Source organism: Pelophylax lessonae (genome assembly GCF_965119305.1).
Source record: "Pelophylax lessonae genome assembly, chromosome: 1".
In the NCBI taxonomy this organism is placed as follows: domain Eukaryota; kingdom Metazoa; phylum Chordata; class Amphibia; order Anura; family Ranidae; genus Pelophylax; species Pelophylax lessonae.
In genome coordinates this window covers 135,741,962-135,762,015 of record NC_138768.1, presented here as the reverse complement: position 1 = coordinate 135,762,015, position 20,054 = coordinate 135,741,962, and the positions used below count along the sequence as shown (strand labels likewise).

General features: G+C 40.1%; 1 protein-coding gene across 3 annotated transcripts in view; it reads left to right on the top strand.

Annotated features, from left to right (window-relative positions):
• ARHGEF28 (Rho guanine nucleotide exchange factor 28) overlaps positions 1-18,160 on the top strand; it is a 354,612-nt gene extending 336,452 nt beyond the window's left edge. For all 3 annotated transcript variants that reach the window (XM_082272798.1, XM_082272799.1, XM_082272800.1), the window contains 4 exons: positions 4,012-4,059; positions 9,088-9,558; positions 11,400-11,667; positions 17,474-18,160. In XM_082272798.1, the coding sequence (XP_082128924.1) occupies positions 4,012-4,059; positions 9,088-9,558; positions 11,400-11,667; positions 17,474-17,649 (963 nt within the window). In that variant the 3' untranslated portion in view covers positions 17,650-18,160. The remainder of the gene's footprint in view (positions 1-4,011; positions 4,060-9,087; positions 9,559-11,399; positions 11,668-17,473) is intronic.
• Positions 18,161-20,054: the final 1,894 nt, after the last annotated feature.

Here is a 20,054-nt window from a genome sequence, read left to right as displayed (position 1 = left end):
CGGAATCTGGAAGCCCCCTTTAACAAGGGGGCCCCCCCAGATCCCGGACCCCCTCCCTATGTGAATGGGTATGGGGTACACTGTACCCCTACTCATTCACCCCATAAAATGCAGTGTATGGAAATAACGACAGGAGACGTTTTGGGAAATTTATTAAAAATCTTCATCCGGCTCTTGTCCTCTCCGGGGGTCTTCTGCTGTCTTCTCCTCTCCGAGGGTCTTCTGCTCTTTTGCTGTCCGCCCTTCTTGTCTTCTCCTCTCCGGGGGTCTTCTGCTGTCTTCTCCTCTCCGAGGGTCTTCTGCTGTCCGCCCTTCTGCTGTCCAATCTTCTTGTCTTCTCCTCTCCGGTCTTCTGCTCTTTTGCTGTCGGCTGTCGGCTGTCCTTCTTCCTCCGGTCCTCCTCCGACGACGTCTCCAGCGATTATGCCGGCCTCTGGTCTCTGCAGCTTATTATATAGCCATTAGGGGCGTGGCCGCCAGATGATGTCATTGGGAGACCACGCCCCCTTGTGTCACCTCCCCTTTCCTGGCATGCCGGACTGCATGCTCGGATAAGGGTCTGGTATGGATTTTGAGGGGGACCCCACGCCGTTTTTTCGGCGTGGGGCTACCCTCAAATTCCATACCAGACCCGAAGGGCCTGGTTTGGAACCCTGGGGGGGAACCCTACGCCGTTTTTTTCCCCATTTTGGCGTGGAGTTCCCCCTCAAGATTCTCACAGTGCAGGTCGCACCGCAAGTCGGATCACCCTGATCCGACCTGCGGTGTGACTTCCATTCAAATCAATAGGCTCCCGCAGGGAGCCATTGATTTTGAATGGAAGAAAAAAAACGTATAACGTGGCTTAACGCACGTTAAGCAACGTTATGGAGCCTTATGGAGCCTTTAGCAGCGTCAGACGTTTTTTGCAGCTTGACGCTGGAGCTCCTGAACCCACAGTTCCTGGGTTTTTTTTGGAGCTGTAAAACGCCTATGCCACTTAGAGCTCCTAAAAGCTCTATGTGTGCATGAGGCCATAGAATAACATGGATGGGCGTTCTGCAGCTGCAAAAAAAAACGTCTGACGCTGCTAACAGCAGCTGTAAAAACGTCCAGTGTGCATGAGGCCTAAGAGTCGGTTCACACTGGGGCGGCACGACTCTGTACTACTTCGGGGGCGACTTGTGCATTCCCATGCACCACGACTTCAGAGCGACTTGCAGGGACTTCACATAATGGAAGTCTATGCAAGTCGCTCCGAGGTCGCCCCGAAGTAGTACAGGACCCTTTTTCTAAGTCGGAGCGACTTGTGTCGCTCCTATTAGAATGGGTCCTGTAGCAGTCAATGGACCGCGAGGGAGCGCAACTTGTCAGGCTGACAAGTCGCCTGACAAGTCGCGCTAGTGTGAATCGAGTCTAAAGAATAAGTTTAGCCACAAATGAGCAAAAATATCAGCACAAGGGACATTACTTACAGTCAGTATTATGTGTGTCCCTTGTGCTGCTTGCTCCTCTAGTAGCTGAAATCTTCCTTCATTGACACCCCTCAACCCCTTTTGTGACTAAGTTTAAACCACTTTAGGTCCCCCCCTTTAGCAGTTTTACTGCTACAGGATGGCACCTATGCGCCAGATCACGTATATATATATATATATATATATATATATATACGTGATACAACACTTCTGAGTAGGGGGGCACATGCGCACCATCGGAGGCTCGCTTCCGCTGGGAATAATACATACAGCAGAAGCCGATTGGTGGGCACACGGTACCCCATGTCCTCTGGCACCCGCCCATCGTAGGGCAGAGAGACAGAACTGCGATCTGCCTATGTAAACAAAGGCAGATCGCCGTTCTGACAGGTGGGATGGGATGGTATTTGTGTCCCTGCCTTATCCATCTCTTCCCCTAGTAAAAGCACCTCACACAATATAGTAAAACAATGGTTAGGCACCCAGTTAACCTTTTGATCGCTACAGAGGTTAACCCCAGCCAGTATCTAACATTAGTACAGTGACGATGCATATTTTTTTTTTTTTGCACTGATCACTGTATTAGTGTCACTGGTCCCCAAAAATTGTCAAAAGTGTCAGTTAGTGTCAAAATGTCTGCAGCGATATCTCAGTCCCTCTATAAGTCGCTAATCACTGCCATTACTAGTAAAAAAAAAATGATAAAAATTTCCCATAGTTTGTAGACGCTATACTTTTTGCGCACACCAATCAATATATACGCTTATTGGGATTTTTTTTTTTACCAAAATGTAGCAAAATACATTATGGCCTACGTTTACGAATTAGAATTTTTACATTTTTTTTATTGGATATGCTTTATAGCAGAAAGTAAATCATTTTTTTTTTTTTTTTCAAAATTGTTGGCCTTCTTTGGTTTATAGCACAAAAAAAAAAAAAACGCAGAGGTGATCAAATTCCACCGAAAGAAAGCTCTATTTGTGGGGGAAGAAAAGGACATACGTTTTATTTGGGTACAGAGTCGCATGTGCAATTGTTAGTTAATAACCACTTAAGCGCCGGAAGATTTTACCGCCTTCCTGACCAGGGCCTATTTTGCGATTCGGCACAGCGTGACTTTAACGGACAATTGCGCGGTCGTGCGACGCTGTACCTAAACAAATTTAAAGTCCTTTTTTTTCCCCCACAAACAGAGCTTTCTTTTGGTGGTATTTGATTACCTGTGCGATTTTTTGATCATGCGCTATAAACAAAAAAAGAGCGTCAATTTTGAAAAAATAACAATATTTTTCACCTTTTTTAATATGAAATTCCCCCCCCAAAAAATGTAAAAATCTAAATTTTTTAACATTTTAGGCCAATTTGTTTTATGCTACATATGTTTGGTAAAAAAAATTGCAGAAAGCGTATTTTGATTGGTTTGCCCAAAAGTTATTGCGTTTACTAACTATGGGAAAGATTTTTGTCATTTTTGTTGTTTTTTTTTTTTTAACGAGTAATGGCGGCGATCTGCGATTTTTTTTTTTTTTTTGCGGGATTGCGACATTGCGGCGGACAGATCGGACCCTTGACTGACATTTTTGACACTTTTGGGGGTACCAGTGACATTACTACAGTAATCAGTGCTATACATATGCACTGTTACTGTAAAAATGACACTGGCAGTGAAGGGGTTAACTTTTTTTAGAGGGAGGGGTTAACTGTGATTGGATGTGGCTTGAGGTGTAAGAACAGTGATCAACGGTCCTATATAGCAGAACCCTATGATCACCATTCTTACACAGGGGAGACTGACAGACGGCTTTGTTTACATTAGTCGCCTGCCTTTCTCCCGCTGTAACAGACAATCTTGAGTGCCTGGCGGACATCGGGTCCGCCGGGCACACACGCGGGGGGGTACGTGAGCGAGCGGGAGCGCGCCTCCGGCGGCGCGTGCTCGCTCCCTAGAGCCTCACAGGCTAGCGACGTAGTCCTACGTCGCTTTGCCTGTGAGGGGCTGACCGCCGCAGTAAATAGTCGTGCAGCGGGCGGCAAGTGGTTAAAGTAACGCAGTGCCATATTGCAAAAAAAGTGGCCCGGTCATGAAGGGGGGCAAATGGTCAATAGACACATAGGAAATAAATGCACTTTGTGTCCATCAAAAGTAACCAGGGTTACTTGGCCTACCCAAAACCACCTAATATATCACACAATTACATTTGTTTTTGAATGATCGCTTGTAAATTTAGGAGCAGAGCCTGTATATATAGTGCATTGGTTGTTCCAATATGTATACTTATTAATAGATATAATAAAACAGTGTTTTAAACAACCGTTTTGTTGATAAAAATGACTATTTCCATGAACAAATGTTTAAAAAGGTTATAGAGACCTTTAATGTAAAAAGAAAAAATGTAAATCTAGCACACAACAGGATCTATTGTCTTCTGCCTGTTTGCTAGCATTGTTTATTACTGAACATTTTAATTCGGAGCAAAATTATTAGATGTTACTTGATATAAAACAGAAAAATACTTTTGATAATTGCCCTAGTTAATTTTGTTTGTTTTTCCTTTAGATTTTCCAAGCAGTTCAAAACTTGACTCGCCTTTTATACAGTATCCAGGTATGTTTGTTCAATGGCTTTTTATAGCTTATATATAAATATGTATAAAGCTCTTGGTTCAACCGGAATTGCCAAATAGCGCATGTTAGGTTAAAGAGGAACTTTGCCCATTTTTAACCGCTTCAATACAGGGCACTTTCACCCCCTTCCTGCCCAGGCCAATTTTCAGCTTTCAGCGCTGTCACACTTTGAATGACGATTGCGCGGTCATGCAACACTGTACCCAAATGAAATTGTTTTCATTCTTTTGAGACAGATAGAGCTTTCTTTTGGTGGTATTTAATCACTACTGGGTTTTTTTATTTTTTGCTAAAACAAAAACAAAAAAAGCACAAAAAATTTTTTCTTAGTTTCTGTTAGGAAATTTTGTAAATAAGTAATTTTTCCCCTTCACTGATGTGGGCTGATGAGGCTGCACTGATGGGCGCTGATGAGACGGCACTAATATGCAGCACTGATGAGGCTGCAATGATGGGCGCTGATGAGATGGCACTAATATGCAGCACCGATGAGGCTGCAATGATGGGCACAAATAGCCTGCATTAATGGGCACTGAAGAGGAGGCACTAATATGCAACACTGACATTTGATCAGCTGTGATTGGACACAGCTAATCACATGGGTAAAGAGCCTCGCCATTGGCTCTTTACCTAGATCCGAGATGTGCCATGTCCCAGGGACACAGCCTGCCGCCAATCATTGCGCTGCGGTTTCTCGTGGGTGTGTAAGCGCAACGAGAGTGGGACGACAACATATGACATAGTCCCTGAAAAAGTGGGCACCCGCCGTCATTTGTTTATACAGCTGGCGGGGTGTGGTTAAAAAATGAAGTCAGCAGCAGAATTTTAAAAATCAGATACTTACCAGTCCATGGAGTCCAACGCCAATTCTTCTCACCGTGGCATCACCAGCTTAGATTTGGAAGCCAGCTGTGACCTACTGAGCAATCACAGCCAGCTCCCCACTGCACATATATGAGATTGTGTGACACAGAAAGACCGGTCTTGCAGCCTCCTGGGACCTGTGATGTGTCCCAGAAAGCTGCGCACAGGGAGAAGGGCAGGATGAGTATCATTCTTGTCTAGGTGAGAAATGAAGAGGTAGGAATTGCCTGTCAAAGAAAGGAAAATGTCTTGGGGTGGGGAGGAGAATGAACATTACTTTACCTAATTGGGAAAGGTTCATTATAAATATTCATCAATTTGCTATAGTAGATTCAGAAAGGAAATCCCAAAAAGGGACAAAAAGTTGGGGGAGGGACGTTGCGATACAAGAGGGATGTAGAGGCAACTACAGATAATATGAAAAGTACTAAATTTTATTAATACAAATGTAAAATATATCTGTTGCACAGCATGATTGAGTCAACAGACAAATACAAAGAAAATAATAATACAAATGCAAAAAAGGTCACATATAGTTTGAGCAATCATAAATATACAACAAAAAATATGGACTTTGAAACCCCTACGCGTTTCAACCGAAGGTTTTCTTCTGGGGATATTTGTTCATGGATTTAACCATATTTGTATGTATATATGACTAAAGCAAATAAAAGAAAAAAACAATAATACATAGAAATGTATACATTTATACAAAAAATAATAATCCTCTGTATATAATCAATATTTCCAAAAAATAATACCAATAACATTTATTTTAATTGGAAAGATTCAAAACTTACATTATCAAAAGATGTGTATAGGAAAAAGAAAGATAAAAGATTTTCTAAAAATCTTTTTAGAATTTTTTTTTAGAAAATCTTTTATCTTTCTTTTTCCTGTTCACATCTTTGATAATGTAAGTTTTGAATCTTTCTAATTAAAATAATTTTTTTTTTTGGAAACATTGATTATATGCAGAGAAAATTATTTTTTGTATAAATTTATACATTTCTATGTATTATAGTTTTTTCTTTTCTTTGCTTTAGTAATATATACATACAAATATGGTTAAATCCATGGACAAATATCCCCAGAAGTAGACCTTTGGTTGAAACGCGTAGGGTTTTCAAAGTCCATATTTTTGTTGTATATTTATGATTGTTCAAACTATATGTGACCTATTTTGCCTTTGTATTTGTATTATTATTTTCTTTGTATTTGTCTGTTGACTCGATCATGCTGTGTAACAGATAGATTTTACATTTGTATTAATAAAATTTAGTACTTTTCATATATATTTTCATATCTGTAGTTGTCTCTACATCCCTCTGGTATCGCAACGTCCCTCCCCTGACTTTTTGTCCCTTTTTGGGATTTCCTTTCTGAATCAATCTCTTGGGATAGATACCATATGTTGTTTATATAAGTGGAACTGAGCAAAATTTTTAACTTTGCTATTGTAGATGATTTCTAGATTCAGTATTAAACTGTTAGATAGTTATCCTGAATATTTGATCTTTGTGAACTCTGCCATTAATTCTTATTTCTCAGAATAATTTTTTCTTCTTTTATAGCCTTGCTATTATTCATTTTAGGGTGTGATAATTCCTATATCTAATATTAAATCATGAATAATTAAGAAGGTGCTCTTTACAAAGAACGTATGTGATTTCATACAGGCCAGGTTGTAGCGTAAAGTATAGTGTATTTTCAGTTAGCACACTTTCTCTTTTTTTTGCTCTGAATTACTTTTTGATAATACTTTTCTTTTATGCTCATTCATGTTTTTTCTGTTGCAGTAAATTTAAAGAGATCTGTATATTAGTCACTTTAGGGGTCTCCTTGACTTAAAGCCGAGCTCCAGTCGCTGTGTTTATTAAAAGTCAGCAGCTACAAAAAGTGTAGCTGCTGACTCCTAATAAACACGCACTCCCCTGTCCCAGGATTTAGCGATGTGATCACCCAAATGGTCGCTTGTCTCCCTCTCCCCTCTCCTATGCCAGCATTTCAACTGTGGGCACCGAGCTGTGATGGTGTGTGGCTTCACAAATGGGTGTGCAGTGCACGTGTCGCGATGCGCCTGCTGAATGGCCTGGCAGTATTCTGGCACCTGTGACGTGACCCAGAAGACTGCATAGAAGAAGGGGGAAAAGAGAACTTCCGCTCGGATCGCCTAGGCGATATGAGCAGAAGTAGGAGCGGGTCCCTGTCAAGACTAGATACCCACTCCCCCCCCCCCCCCAAAAAAAAAAAAAATGACAAGGGTCTGGGAGGAGTGCTTAAAGCAGACCTTCCTCTTTTGGGTGGAGCTCTGCTTTAATGCAGATAATCTGTCACTCTCCAGAAGCTTCACTGAACCCTAAAACAACCATTTTATATATATTTATTAGTGATCGACCGATATCGGTTTTTCGTTGCCGATAATGATATTTTGGCCATTGCATATCGGTATTGGCCGATATTTTCGTACATTTAAATTTTTTTTTATCACTTGACAGGTACTTTTGTGGAGGGATCTGGGGGTCTAAAAGATCCCAAACCCCTCCTCTGCACTTCATTCAAAACGCCAAGTTTGGCTGTCTTGAATGCTATCTTTTTTTAATCTGGCGCTGAGTACCCGGAAGTGATGTCATGACATCACTTCTGGTGGGATGGGAGATCCGGCCGAGCCGCGGAAGGCGGCGGGAGGGGGGGGGGAACGTCCCCTCCCGCTCCTTGTAATGACAGCTGAGCGGTTTCTCAGCCGCATCGGTTGTCATTACAAGACAGCCGACCGTCGGCTATGGACACCGGTACCGGGAGGGTGATGCCTCTAGCTGCAGGCATCACTCCAGTACAGCACTTTCCCGAAATATCAGCAATATCGGTCACCTTGGTGGCCAATTCCGATATATCGGGGAAGGTGCAGATCGGCCCTTGATATATCTGCTTTGCCGATAATCGGTCGATCACGTATTTTTTAAAATATACTGTATATATAGTTCTTATATGTAATGGCTGCATTCATTTTCTTTTTTTGGAACATTTTCAACAAGAACAGAAAATAGCTATTGATCCTATCTGAAAACAGTGCTCTGGTCACTTTTTGTAATCTTAATAGGAAGCACAAACCATGTTATCTCTCTGTGAGTTACTAATCCTCTCACCCCCATGTAATGGGGATAAAAAAAAAGGCAGCCATGTTTGAAGTCCAGCTTGGGTGACAACTATGGCTTCCTCCATAGATTCATTGAAGGAGTGAGTGTATCCATGAAGGGACAGGAAGTGTGGTTTACCAGGTAAAAAAAAATCAGCAGCCACCTTGCCTTAGGACTGCTAAGGTACAATATATCTATCACATTTTTGTTTTTGAATTTCAATATGCTTTAATGACAGTTGCGATTAGATGTCAGGCACATAGGGACCTGCACTCTGCAAAGGAGCAGTAAAGCAAGTTGTTTTTTTTTTCTTCTTAAAAACACACATAGGTAAGGTTATATAAATATGTGTTCATCTAAAAAAGTATTTAAATTATGTTCTATTCACTGAAATTGAAAAAGATAAAAAAAAAAAAATAGGAAAAAGTTGATGACTCCTTAACTGTTCAGAAAGATCAAGTCATGTTCTATATACACGACACTGGCCTGAAGCTTCTGTCCCTTAAAAAACCCCCCAAAAAACAAAACGCTCCATAAGGAAGTAACTCTGCCAACTACAAGCTATTGAGTTGCATGGAGATACTTATGACCCAGTGTGTTTAAGCCTCCCCTAAACAATTCTTAGGGTCCTGCTGAAGAAACTCTTCAGCGTCTCCAGTGTCTCATTATTGTGTTCGCACTAGTGATTTATTTCTCCAAGAAACAGCTCTGCCTATTGTCGCAGCCAATATTTTGTTGTTTGGCCTCAGTCTAGGACTGTTATCTGGGCTCCTTTTCACAACTCTTCATTCATTTCAATGGAGAGTTGTGCTGCAGGCCTGATTACCTGGCTCAATGACCAAGGGGAATGTACACAGGAATATCTAGGAAATCTTCCAAAGCCTTGCAAATCCATAGCATGGAGAAACTAACATCTATTATATCTTCAGCTAGTATGTATGTATGTTTTTAAGAGCCATTCATTTTTTTTGTAATATGTTAATTTCACTTAATGTCTCATTTGCCAGGCTGCTGTAGCCATGCAGGACAGCCAGATAGAACTAACAAAGGTTCTACATCAGGATCATGAGCCTAGTGGTAGAGGCTATGCTCTCCGCGGGTCCCTCCTCCAGGAACAGTACCGCCATCTAGAAAAACATCGCGGAGAGGTGGCAAAACTTCAGCAGCAATTCCAACAAGAGCAGCAGCGCTGGGCCAGGGAGTGTGACCAAAAAGAGAAGGAGCTGGAGGAGAAGGAGAATATGATTCAGCAATGGGAAAGCGAGTGGCAGAACCAGGTGCAGCTTCTGGAGGAAAAGAGAGAAGAGCTATCCCAACAGCTTCTGGAGTTCCAAAAAAATGTGGAGAGACTGAAGGAAGGCCAGAGGCTAGTGGAAAAAGAAAGGGAAGAACTCTGTGTACAGCACAAGCTTTTCAGGCACTGGAAACATGCTCGCCAGAACAGCCTTCCCATTTTAATTCCACACCAAAAGACAGAGGTATTGATCATTTAAAGATAGATAAGCATTTATTGTTATATGGAAAGGAATGCCCTTTGATGCCTAGATTGACTGGGTTTTTGTTCTGAGGGTGCAGGGTGTTTTAATTTTATACATTTATTTTTTGTCTTTTGGATGGACTTGATAGACAGGTGTCTCTTTTGGATAGACATGTTCTCTGTTCAGCCTGTTTGAATTTGCAGTCTCATTAATACAACCATGCAGGCCCTTCTACCTGGGTACTAGATAAACTCCATGGACTTCTGTGGGTGTGACTAAAGCCAGCCATAGAGCTGGCCTGTTTAGCAGGGACTGGCTGAGATTCGAACCATGCATGGGCAGGCTGATTGATACATCGATCGACCTGGGTTCAACCAGCATGTCAGATTTTTATTATGCAATTATTGCCAGCTGCTAATAGCCGCTAACAATAATCACTGTGTTCTTCCAGCGAGGACAGTTTACTCAGTGGGAGGGATTCCCCAATTACATTGACTGTGTTGATGGGGAACCAACTTAAGTGGTGTAAGGTGGTGGCATTGCTGGTGGAACAAAACACTGAGGTCACATATTCACATCATACTCTGCTCTCATCTGAGAACTAGGCAGGCTTCTCTTTAAAAAGTACTTTTTTTTAAACAAAAACTCTTTTTTTTTTGGGGGGGGGGGGGGTAGGGGGACAAAAATATTTAAGCAGTAATAGTTATTGTAATCCAAGATTAATTTAAAAGGATAAAGCAAAACTAGTCTGTAGGTGTCCCCAGTTGTTTTGTGAAATATTGAAAGCTCTGATATAGTCTTTCTTCTGGTAGTAGTTTTTTACCTAGCCTCAAGACATCAGAAGATTTAAATAACTGCCTACCCAATAAAGAATGTACTGGATGCAAGCATTCCTAACATCCAGTGGTTTACTACCTGCTCTAGTGAATTATTTAACATGTTAAGGTTCACAGAACAAGTTTATGATGTGCAGAATTAAGAAAAAATAGATCTAGTATAATGAATTACCTGTATGAATCCTCCGCTGTTGTTGTCTTGTCTCATACTGCTCATAACGTGTGTACCTATCATAGTGTTGGATGTACCATTGATGTAAGTGGGGCCAGTACACCGTTGATGCTCAACTATGCATTAAAGAGAATAGCATACAGGCAAGGGTATTGTATTAAATCATACTGGGGCTGTAAATTGATGTTTCATTTTTTTTTTACATGATTGATCTTTAATTAAAAACATGGTATACCTAGGAGTTAAAAAAAACACATTGCATGAGAAGTCTACAACATATATTTGTAGTCAAAACCAATGGGGCAGAGGGCTTCTTTTTATGTGCTTTACATTTTCTTTTATGTGCCTCCAATATCCTTTAACTAATGTGTGCTTGTCATCAAACGGCTGACTAATGGGGGAATGTGTGCTCCTATTAAAGGCAAAATGACACCAGTTGTATGCTCCAAGCAGCTTCCATATTGTCCACCTGTAAAATTCATCTCTTACTCATTTGTTTGAAGGTGTCATGTGAGAAGTCTGACAATACAAATACCTCTATAATTTAGAAATGGCACCGTGGTTATTTACTGTCATTTAATTTTATGGCCTGCTCATTAAATAGAGAAATGTACCACAGCAAGGCCTATGTGAAGCTTTTCACAGAACTGTAGAGAACAGTATTGCTTTACATTAACAAATCTCAGCTGAAGTAGGAATTTCAGAAGTTTAATAAAGCGAGGACAGAGGTTATAAGAAAACGTGTCAGAAAAAAGTGAGACGTGTTAAGTCTTTCCCTGGTTCTTGTAAATTATACGGCTGAGCTGACTCTCGCTTTCCTCTTCATGTTATAGGGTGCAAGAAACCCCCAGCTTGACAGTTTACAAATGGAAGACTCCATCTGCATTAACAATGCACTGGCTCAGATATCGCTCAACAACATGGCCGCACATCCCAACTCTGCTTACTCGGACACTTATGCGGATCATGCCTCTGACTCTGCAGAGACTTCTGGGAGCAGCCCTGTGGATATTTCCAGTGAACCTTGGAGCTCCTTAATTTCCCGACAGCAGAGGCTAGAGAATTCTTCCCGACACAGCAATAAAGATGCCTGTAATAATGGTAAGTAAGAAGTGTGCAATAAAGACTATATCCTGCAATTAGGGCCCAGTTTCATGGGCACTGCATGTGTCCATGCATCTTAAAGGGAAAACCGGCTGGATGGACGACTGTTCAGTAATTCTTTAGGAAGCATTCACTCCTATTCTGTTGTAATAGTGTACTGTTCTCTAGTATTGTCTTAGGCCATACACATCACATCTTTTTATTTTCTTAAACTGGAAAGGGAATCCATAATACTGCCCATTATAGCAAATGTCTTTAACGAGAGACAGTAATGAACAGGCATTTGTAAGAATCTGAATGTTTATTCTCTGAGACCTAATAAGGAAGCTAAAATTAGCCTAAAAGCTCACCTCGCCCACTGGCCATTACACTTCTGAGATTGTCGAGTTCCTTTACCTCCCACCAAACTCCACATCACTGCAGGACACATGGAGGAACCACTAAGTACAGCGAGTGACAAGGAGATCAAGGCGATTGACACTCCAGGAAGTGTCTGTTTTTCAGCAGACTTCACAGGAATTTTTATCTTTATTGAAGCTACATCTGGTGGTACAGGTAGCAGGAGAGGTGAATATTTACTCTCTCCTTTTGCAGGTACAGATTTTTGGCAATTTTTTTTGTAATGTTACATTTGAGGTGCTTCAAATGTATAGCAGATAAAAAAAGAGTGCTTTATTAAAAAAAAAAAATGTAATTGCAGGTAAATGGACATACATTTCAGTTTTCTTAATAAATGCATGTGTTTATGGTAATGCATGCATTTGGATATAATGGAGATTTACTAAAACTGGTGCAGCTGTGCATAGGAGCCAATCAACTTCTAACTTCATATTGTTCAATTAAAGCGGAGTTCCAGCTTGTTTTTTTTCATAACCCTCATGATGATTGCACCAAATGCTATTCATAATCGAATGTTTAAGACATGTAGGTATTATAATTCATGATCTTTTAAAATAATCTCACTTTGTAGTCCCTAGCAAGCATGCTTTCCATCTTTAGTGTGTGCATCTGAAGCCTATTTGTTCCTCCCGCTGGGATACGGCATGGCTACCCAGCATGCGCCTCCCGATCTCGCGCATGCACATATAGCACAAAATGTGGCCCAATGCTACAAGCTGTGGATGCCCATTGACTCCTGGGACTGATGGCACACATATCCTAGGAGCCAATGGGTGGGCAAACACAACATACCTCCCCATGGCAAGGTACACTGGAAGCAGAGGATAAATAGAAATATAATAATAATAAAAGAATAGAAGAATAATAAGAATAGAAGCATAAATGGAAGTTATTTACATTGCTGCAAAAAAAAAAGTGTTCAAATGGGTGTCACAAACTGATCCTGAACGCGGGGGGGGGGGGGGGGGGAGAGAACAAATTGTCTGCAACTCCACTTTAAGCTTAGCAATAAAACATAGAAGCTGATTGGTTACTTGCTCATTGTATGGCCAGGCTTTAAAAAGGATTTGTAAACAGCATTAAAACCCTAAACGTACCTAGGCGCAAGAAAATGGGGGCACTAGTACAAAAAAATAACAATAGGCAAGGAATGAAAAATGACATAAAAGTGAACATTTTTTTATTTCTTGAAAAAAAGTCCACATAAAAACCTTGTGGCATGAAGTTGACATTATGGCAGTGTCAGCAGTCTCTCTTCCAAGCAGGATCTGGAGAGGCTTCCACCAGAAAACCATGTAAAAACTGTCCACAGTGTTTCCCATCAGTGTTTCCCATCAATGTAATCTACACAGACAGTCTGCTGCTTCTGTTGGCTCTTCCTGGTGTTCCCCTGGTTCCAAGGACCTTACATCACATCCATCCGCAGGGGCTTGCTCACCATTGACCACATGAAAGGTTGCCACCTGCTGGAGACTTATCAATACACTTTGTAAATACCTTGTAAATGTGAGTGCATATTTATTGTTTTGCATTTCATACATATGTTTTAATAAATGCTACACTTGGGACTTTTCTCTACTTCTTTAAGATTTTTAAGGCCAAGTTTTAGCCTGGCCTTCAATCTGTTCCATTTATTTGCAACCAAAAGATGTTGAAGTCACCATGAAATGTATACCAATGCAGCCAACTGAACACTTCAGTGAGTGCTTGGATATATTGCTCATCAGCTCAGTGCATTGTTTGCTACCCTGGTATCAGGGAGTGCACACACCGAGGGGCCTGCTGTGTCCCTTTGTAGAGGACCAAACACCAAAGTGTCTGGGCATTTAAACAAAAAAAAAAAGACACACCTTAAATTATATAAAAGTGTCTGGGCACGTAGCCTAGAAAACAAAGGTATGCCAAATGTGATTGGTATAAATTCCACTGAAGCATTTTATCACTGAGCAATTATTTAGTAATTCCACAATTCCACATTTGGTTTATATTATCTTATATGGAATAATGATAGCTTCAAGTTGCAATGTTGACTAATGATGTTGTATATTGCAGGCTACATGTTTGATTTAAGACCTATTAATCCACACTGAAATATAGTACAGTCATTAAATCATGTTTTTTGAGTATTGAATTCTGACATTTAAACCCACACGATTATAAATTTTGATGTTTTGCTTTTTTTCTTATTAATTTAATTTATGTTCTTCATAATGCAGTAAGATGTCAGGTTACAGCGTATAATGCAATAATAAATAATTGTATAAAATATAAAACCTTGTGAAGAACAGTCTCAATTAAGTACAAAGAGCCATAGCAAAAATATAAACACAATCTACTCATTTGTGCAATATAAAACATAATTAAAATCTGTTGTACAAAAATATACTCTGAATAGTAACTCCCAGCAACTGCTGGGAACATCTTTTGTGCAAGAGATACTCAAACAATGTGGCTATAGTGCTTTCGGAAAGTATTCCCAGCGTTTCACTTTTTCCAGATTTTGTTATGTAACAGCCTTTATCCATAATGGATTACATGTATTTTCCTCAAAACTCTACAAACAATACCCCATAATGACAATGTGAAAGAAGTTTGTTTGAAATCTTTGCAAATTTATCAAAAAAACAAAAACAAAAAAAAATCCCATGTACATAGTATTCACAGCCTTTGATCGATACTTTGTTGAAGCCCCTTTGGCACCAATTACAGCCTCAAGTCTTTTTTAATATGATGCTACAGCTTGGCCCACCTATTTTTGAACAGTTTCTCCCATTCTTCTTTCCAGGACCCCTCAAGCTCCATTAGGTTGAATGGGGAGCGTCAGTGCACAGCCATTTTCAGATCTCTCCAGAGATGTTCAATTGGGTTCAAGTCTGGGCTCTGGCATAGCCACTCAAGGATATTCACAGAGTTGTCCTGTAGCCACTCCTTTGATATTTTGGCTGTGTGCTTAGGATTGTTGTCCTGTTGGAAGATGAACCGTCTCCCCAGTCTGAGGTCCAGAGCGCTCTGGAGCAGGTTTTCATCAAGGATGTCTCGGTACATTGCTGCATTTAGCTTTCCCTCGATTCTGACTAATCTCCCAGTTCCTGCTGCTAAAAAATATCTCAACACCATGCTTCACTGTAGGGATGGCATTGGCCAGGTGATGAGCGGTGCCTGGTTTCCTCCAGACATGACGCTTGCCATTCAGGCCAAAGAGTTCAATCTCTGTTTCATCAGACCAGAAAATGTTGTTTCTCATGGTCTAAGAGTCCTTCAGGTGCTTTTTGGTAAACTCTGGGCTGTCATGTGCTTTTTACATGAGAAGTGGTTTCCGTCTGGCCACTCTACAATAGAGGCCTGTTTGGTAGAGAGCTGCAGAGGTGGTTGTTCTTCTGGCAAGTTCTCCTCTCTCCACAGAGAAATGCTGGAGCTCTGTCAGAGTGACCATTGGGTTTTTGGTCACCTCCCTGACTAAGGCCCTTCTCCCCGATCGCTCAGTTTGGCTGGGCGGCCCGCTCTAGGAAGAGTCCTTGGGGTTCAAAACTTCTTCCATTTATGGATGATGGCGGCCACTGTGCTCATTGGGACCTTCAATGCTGCACACATTTTTTTGTACCCTTCCCTAGATCTGTGCCTTGATATAATTCTGTCTCGGAGGTCTACAGACAATTCCTTGGACTTCATGGTTTGGTTTGTGCTCTGACATGCACTGTTAACTGTGGGACCTTACATAGACAGGTATGTGCCTTTCCAAATCGTGTCCAATCAACTGAATTTACCACAGTTGGACTCAAATCAAATTGTAGAAACATCTCAAGGATTATCAGTGGAAACACAAGTCACCTGAGCTCAATTCTGAGTGTCATGGCAAAGGCTGTGAAAACTTATGTACGTGTGATTTTGTTTTTTCTTTTTTTTTTTGTTTTTTATTTTTAATAAATTTGCAAAGCTTTCAAACAAACTTCCTTCATGTTGTCATTATGGGATATTGCTTGTAGAATTTTGAGAAAAATAATGAATTTAATCTATTTTGGAATAAAGCTGTAACATAACAACATGTGGAAAAAGTGAAGCACTGTGAATACCTTTCGGATGCACTGTACATTCACATGGGCGTAAAAATTTTACTGGTCTTATCATACATGGTTTTTTTTAGCACAAAAGGTCCTGCATTATGATCAGTAAATACTTGTGTCAAACTGTCCCGTTTTTCCCCCCAATACCTGCATCTGGCATACATGTATACATATGTCCTCAGATGCAGATTTTTGGGTTTTGTATTATGGATCTGAATGCAACATATGTTTATGTACCTATGTGAATGTCTGTAAAAACAATGTAGCTGCTTTCAGATCCATAAATAAGAAAAACGCTTGTAAATGTGTGTTTTTTTTTATATGGCCATGTGAAAGAGGCCTTCAGGAATATCACAATTCATTGTGCAGTCCGGTTTGTTGTGAAGTTTCTGCAATCATGGTTGTAGCAGTTTGCGACCGTTTAACAAATCTCTTAGTACACCCAAAACAGCGCCAACTTTCACTCAAGGTGAATGTGGACTCCTTCATGACCCCCCCCCCACCTCCTCGAGATGACTCAGATGGGTTACAGGCTTGCATTTACTCACCTTTGTTGAATGCATGGAATCTAAATGGATGATCACATTTAGCAGCAACATTTTCCAAAAAAACAGAAGGAGATCCCAAATATTGTTTATTAAAGGTAAAAGCAAGTAAGATACACTTACATAAGGCTGTGCCCAGCAATGAAGCCCTGTGTGCTGCTTCTGATCCCCAAAGCAAGTGATAAAGCAGTGATGTCACTAGTCCCACCCAGTGCATTCCTTCACATCTTGACTTCTTCAGGAGAGTTGTTTTCTCCTGAAGAAGTCAGGAAGTTTTTTCAAATTCTTTTCTAAAGCTTCAGAACCAGAGAATTAACGATTAAGTATTGCTGGTTGTATAAATGACAATAAAGGTGGAGTAAACATTAACCTTAAGGGGATGTTGGCACTGTTATGGGTATATTTACACAAAGAAGTTATTGCAGAGACTCTGCTCACTCGGACAACAAATTATCACGGTTGCTGGGGGTTACTATTAGAAATGTATTTTTTGTACCACTGATTTTTGTCTTTTACATTGCACTAATGAGCATGTTGTGTTTATATTTTTGCTAAAGTTTTTTGCACATAGATGAAACTATTTACATTTTTTTTTTTTTTTTTACAGTTTATACAATTATTTATATGCCGGAGAGGGGATATATAATTGCATATTGTGTTATATGGAATGTTTACTTATTAATGTACTTATTCATGAATGTGGTAAAAAAGCTCTTATAATTTTAGGGATTTAGATAGTAAGCACTGTGTTTCCAGAGGCATTTAGGTCAATAATGTATCGTATGACTTGTGTTTCAGACCTGAACGCAGCCCACGTCATCTACTGTGGAACATTATTGGCTTCAGGATCACAAAACCTAAACGCAGAAGCCCCACAATCACCGCAGCCTTCAGATCCAATGAAAACACTCCACAATGACACTCCAAACAGTATAGAAAATGGACGGATAGAAGAGAATATCATTTACCTCTGATCCATTTTACATTCATTCCAGAATTTCTGCTCGGAACTTGCAAAATTGTGTCTGTCAAAACTGTGTAAATATTATCCCTCTCTATATAAATATAGGTTCATAGGATTTGCCATTGATTGGCCATATTCTAAACTATTGCACATACATGCAAATATCCATTTTTGTGATATCTGCTCTCATTATGGTCAGTGACTGTAATCGGCCAGTGCTAGAGAATATCTGGTATATAATATTTCAAGAGGATTTTCATGGATTAAAGAAATGACTGAAGAAAAGACTCTATAGCAGAAAATGCTTGATCTATGGTGTTGTAGTAAGTATTGAATGATCACAGGACTTCTGGCACTGGAGAACTACTTATAAGTACCCTTTTATTAATAAAGGGTGTTTTTTTTTGTTCTTGTGGAAACCATTTAAGTTATTGTTTTTATATGTATGCAGTTATCATTGATGGCTTTAGCACCTTTCAGAAAAGTGAATGCAATCCTATAAATACATCAATTTAAACATACCAAGTGTCTGTTGCTATTTAGTAAATACAGCGCAGGTGAAAAACTTATCAAGAGAGTCACATTGACAAAAAAGTTAGAAATTTGGCTTACAGCTTGTTATATGTGATTACTTTGTTTATGCAGTTGTAAAACTTTTCTTTCATCTAAGACAACATGGCCTGAAGGTTTAGAAAGTGTCTGACTTTTTTGCATAGAATGGTGTTAAATTACTTATTAGTTTTCATCTTTAAAGGAGAAGTACAGACAAAGCTGAACCGTCACCCGGCTCAGCCTCTCTGAGAGCATGAACTCCCGCCCCCTCTACAGCTCAGCAATCCAGTGAACGCAGGGGGTCAGAAAAGAGAACTGTGAGAACCGAGCAATCTGCAATGTTTGATCGCTCAGTTCTCAGTATCGGAGCCTGTGGACCAGACCAATGCTGCAACCACCTAGATAAGTATGATTAAAAAAAAAAAAAGACATGCTTCTCTTTTAACCGGTAGACCTATTCCTTCTCCTGTAGGACCTCTATTATATGCTTCAGGTTCCTATATCACTCATAGAGCACGTTCCAGTATTTACATTTTTCCTGCAAGTTGGTGTGCAGGCAGCTCAACAAAGTTCCTGAAATTTAAAGAAATGGCGCCTCCTAATAGTAAAAATCGAAATATATTGATAGAGCAGCTGTCAATTTTGGTGTGACCAAAGCTAAAAAAATTAGGAAAGTTTGAGGCACTATATACTAAAGTGCTAAGTGCAAATAAATAAACAATTGAATTATCCTAGTAATAAAAAAATTTGTGTACGGAACACATCGGGATACCAATAACCAATCAAAATAAAGCTGTGAATATAAAGGCATTGGGAATATGGCCATTGGTCAACTTCCTGATGATGCAATCTTGTGAAATGCATTGAGGTCATCCTAGAAGCCATCACTTCCGGTTTTTCATCACTTCCACCTTTTGTTGGAACGCATACTGGAACTGAGCGGCATTCCGTATCTCCTATACATTGCCTGTCACTGTGCTGCAATAGGCACTTTTAAATGTGACTAAAACCATTGTATGTATTTTTTACCGTTACAATTAAAACGGTATTGTTCAATCACCTATTTTATCTTCTTGGGGAACCTTACATACCTTCCAATTGTGTGACAAGCGCTGATATTTTCATTGTGAGCCCAGGAGGCTATCTAGGGAGTCCATTTCATCCCCAAGGAGGATATCCCCGTTTAGAATATTTAAAACAAGCAAGCTGGGTTCTGAGGCCCATAATCGTCTGGTGAGTGACCCTCATATTAATCTTTCAAAAAAATAAAATTATTTTAATGAAAGATTTTCAAGCACCAGCCCTTGAAAATTTTTCTGAGCACCTTTTGGCACAATTTTGGTGTAAATACTGCTTTGTACATTTTATTGGACTTAATCATATCTATTTCAACACCCAGAATTTTTATTTCTAATTTTAAAACACCTTTTTATATGAATTTGAATTGTCATAATTTCATTTTTTTATCACTAGGGTTAATCAATTGTTTATTAATTTGCACTTAGCACTTTAAGATATAGTGCCTCAAACTCTCCTAATTTTTCAGCTCAACAAAGTAGTGTGATTTTTGTGTTTAGCTGCAGAAACAGGTCACTGGTCATTGGACTATCTAGCATACATTAGCAGTATCACAGTATTATTTGTTTAAAGCTGGTCATGGTCAGATTGGCCAATATTTCAATCAGGGTGTGGCCATCCTTGTTCAACAGAAGTTCATCAAACAGACAAGTTGGAAATCTTTTGGCGATCAGCGGCTGCAGCTACTGATCAGTGTATTCTGACAACGCTGGGTCTAGCTGTCAGGATACATATGATGTCCTGGTGGGAATGATTCCTCCATCTACCTCGGTGGTGCGGATGGAG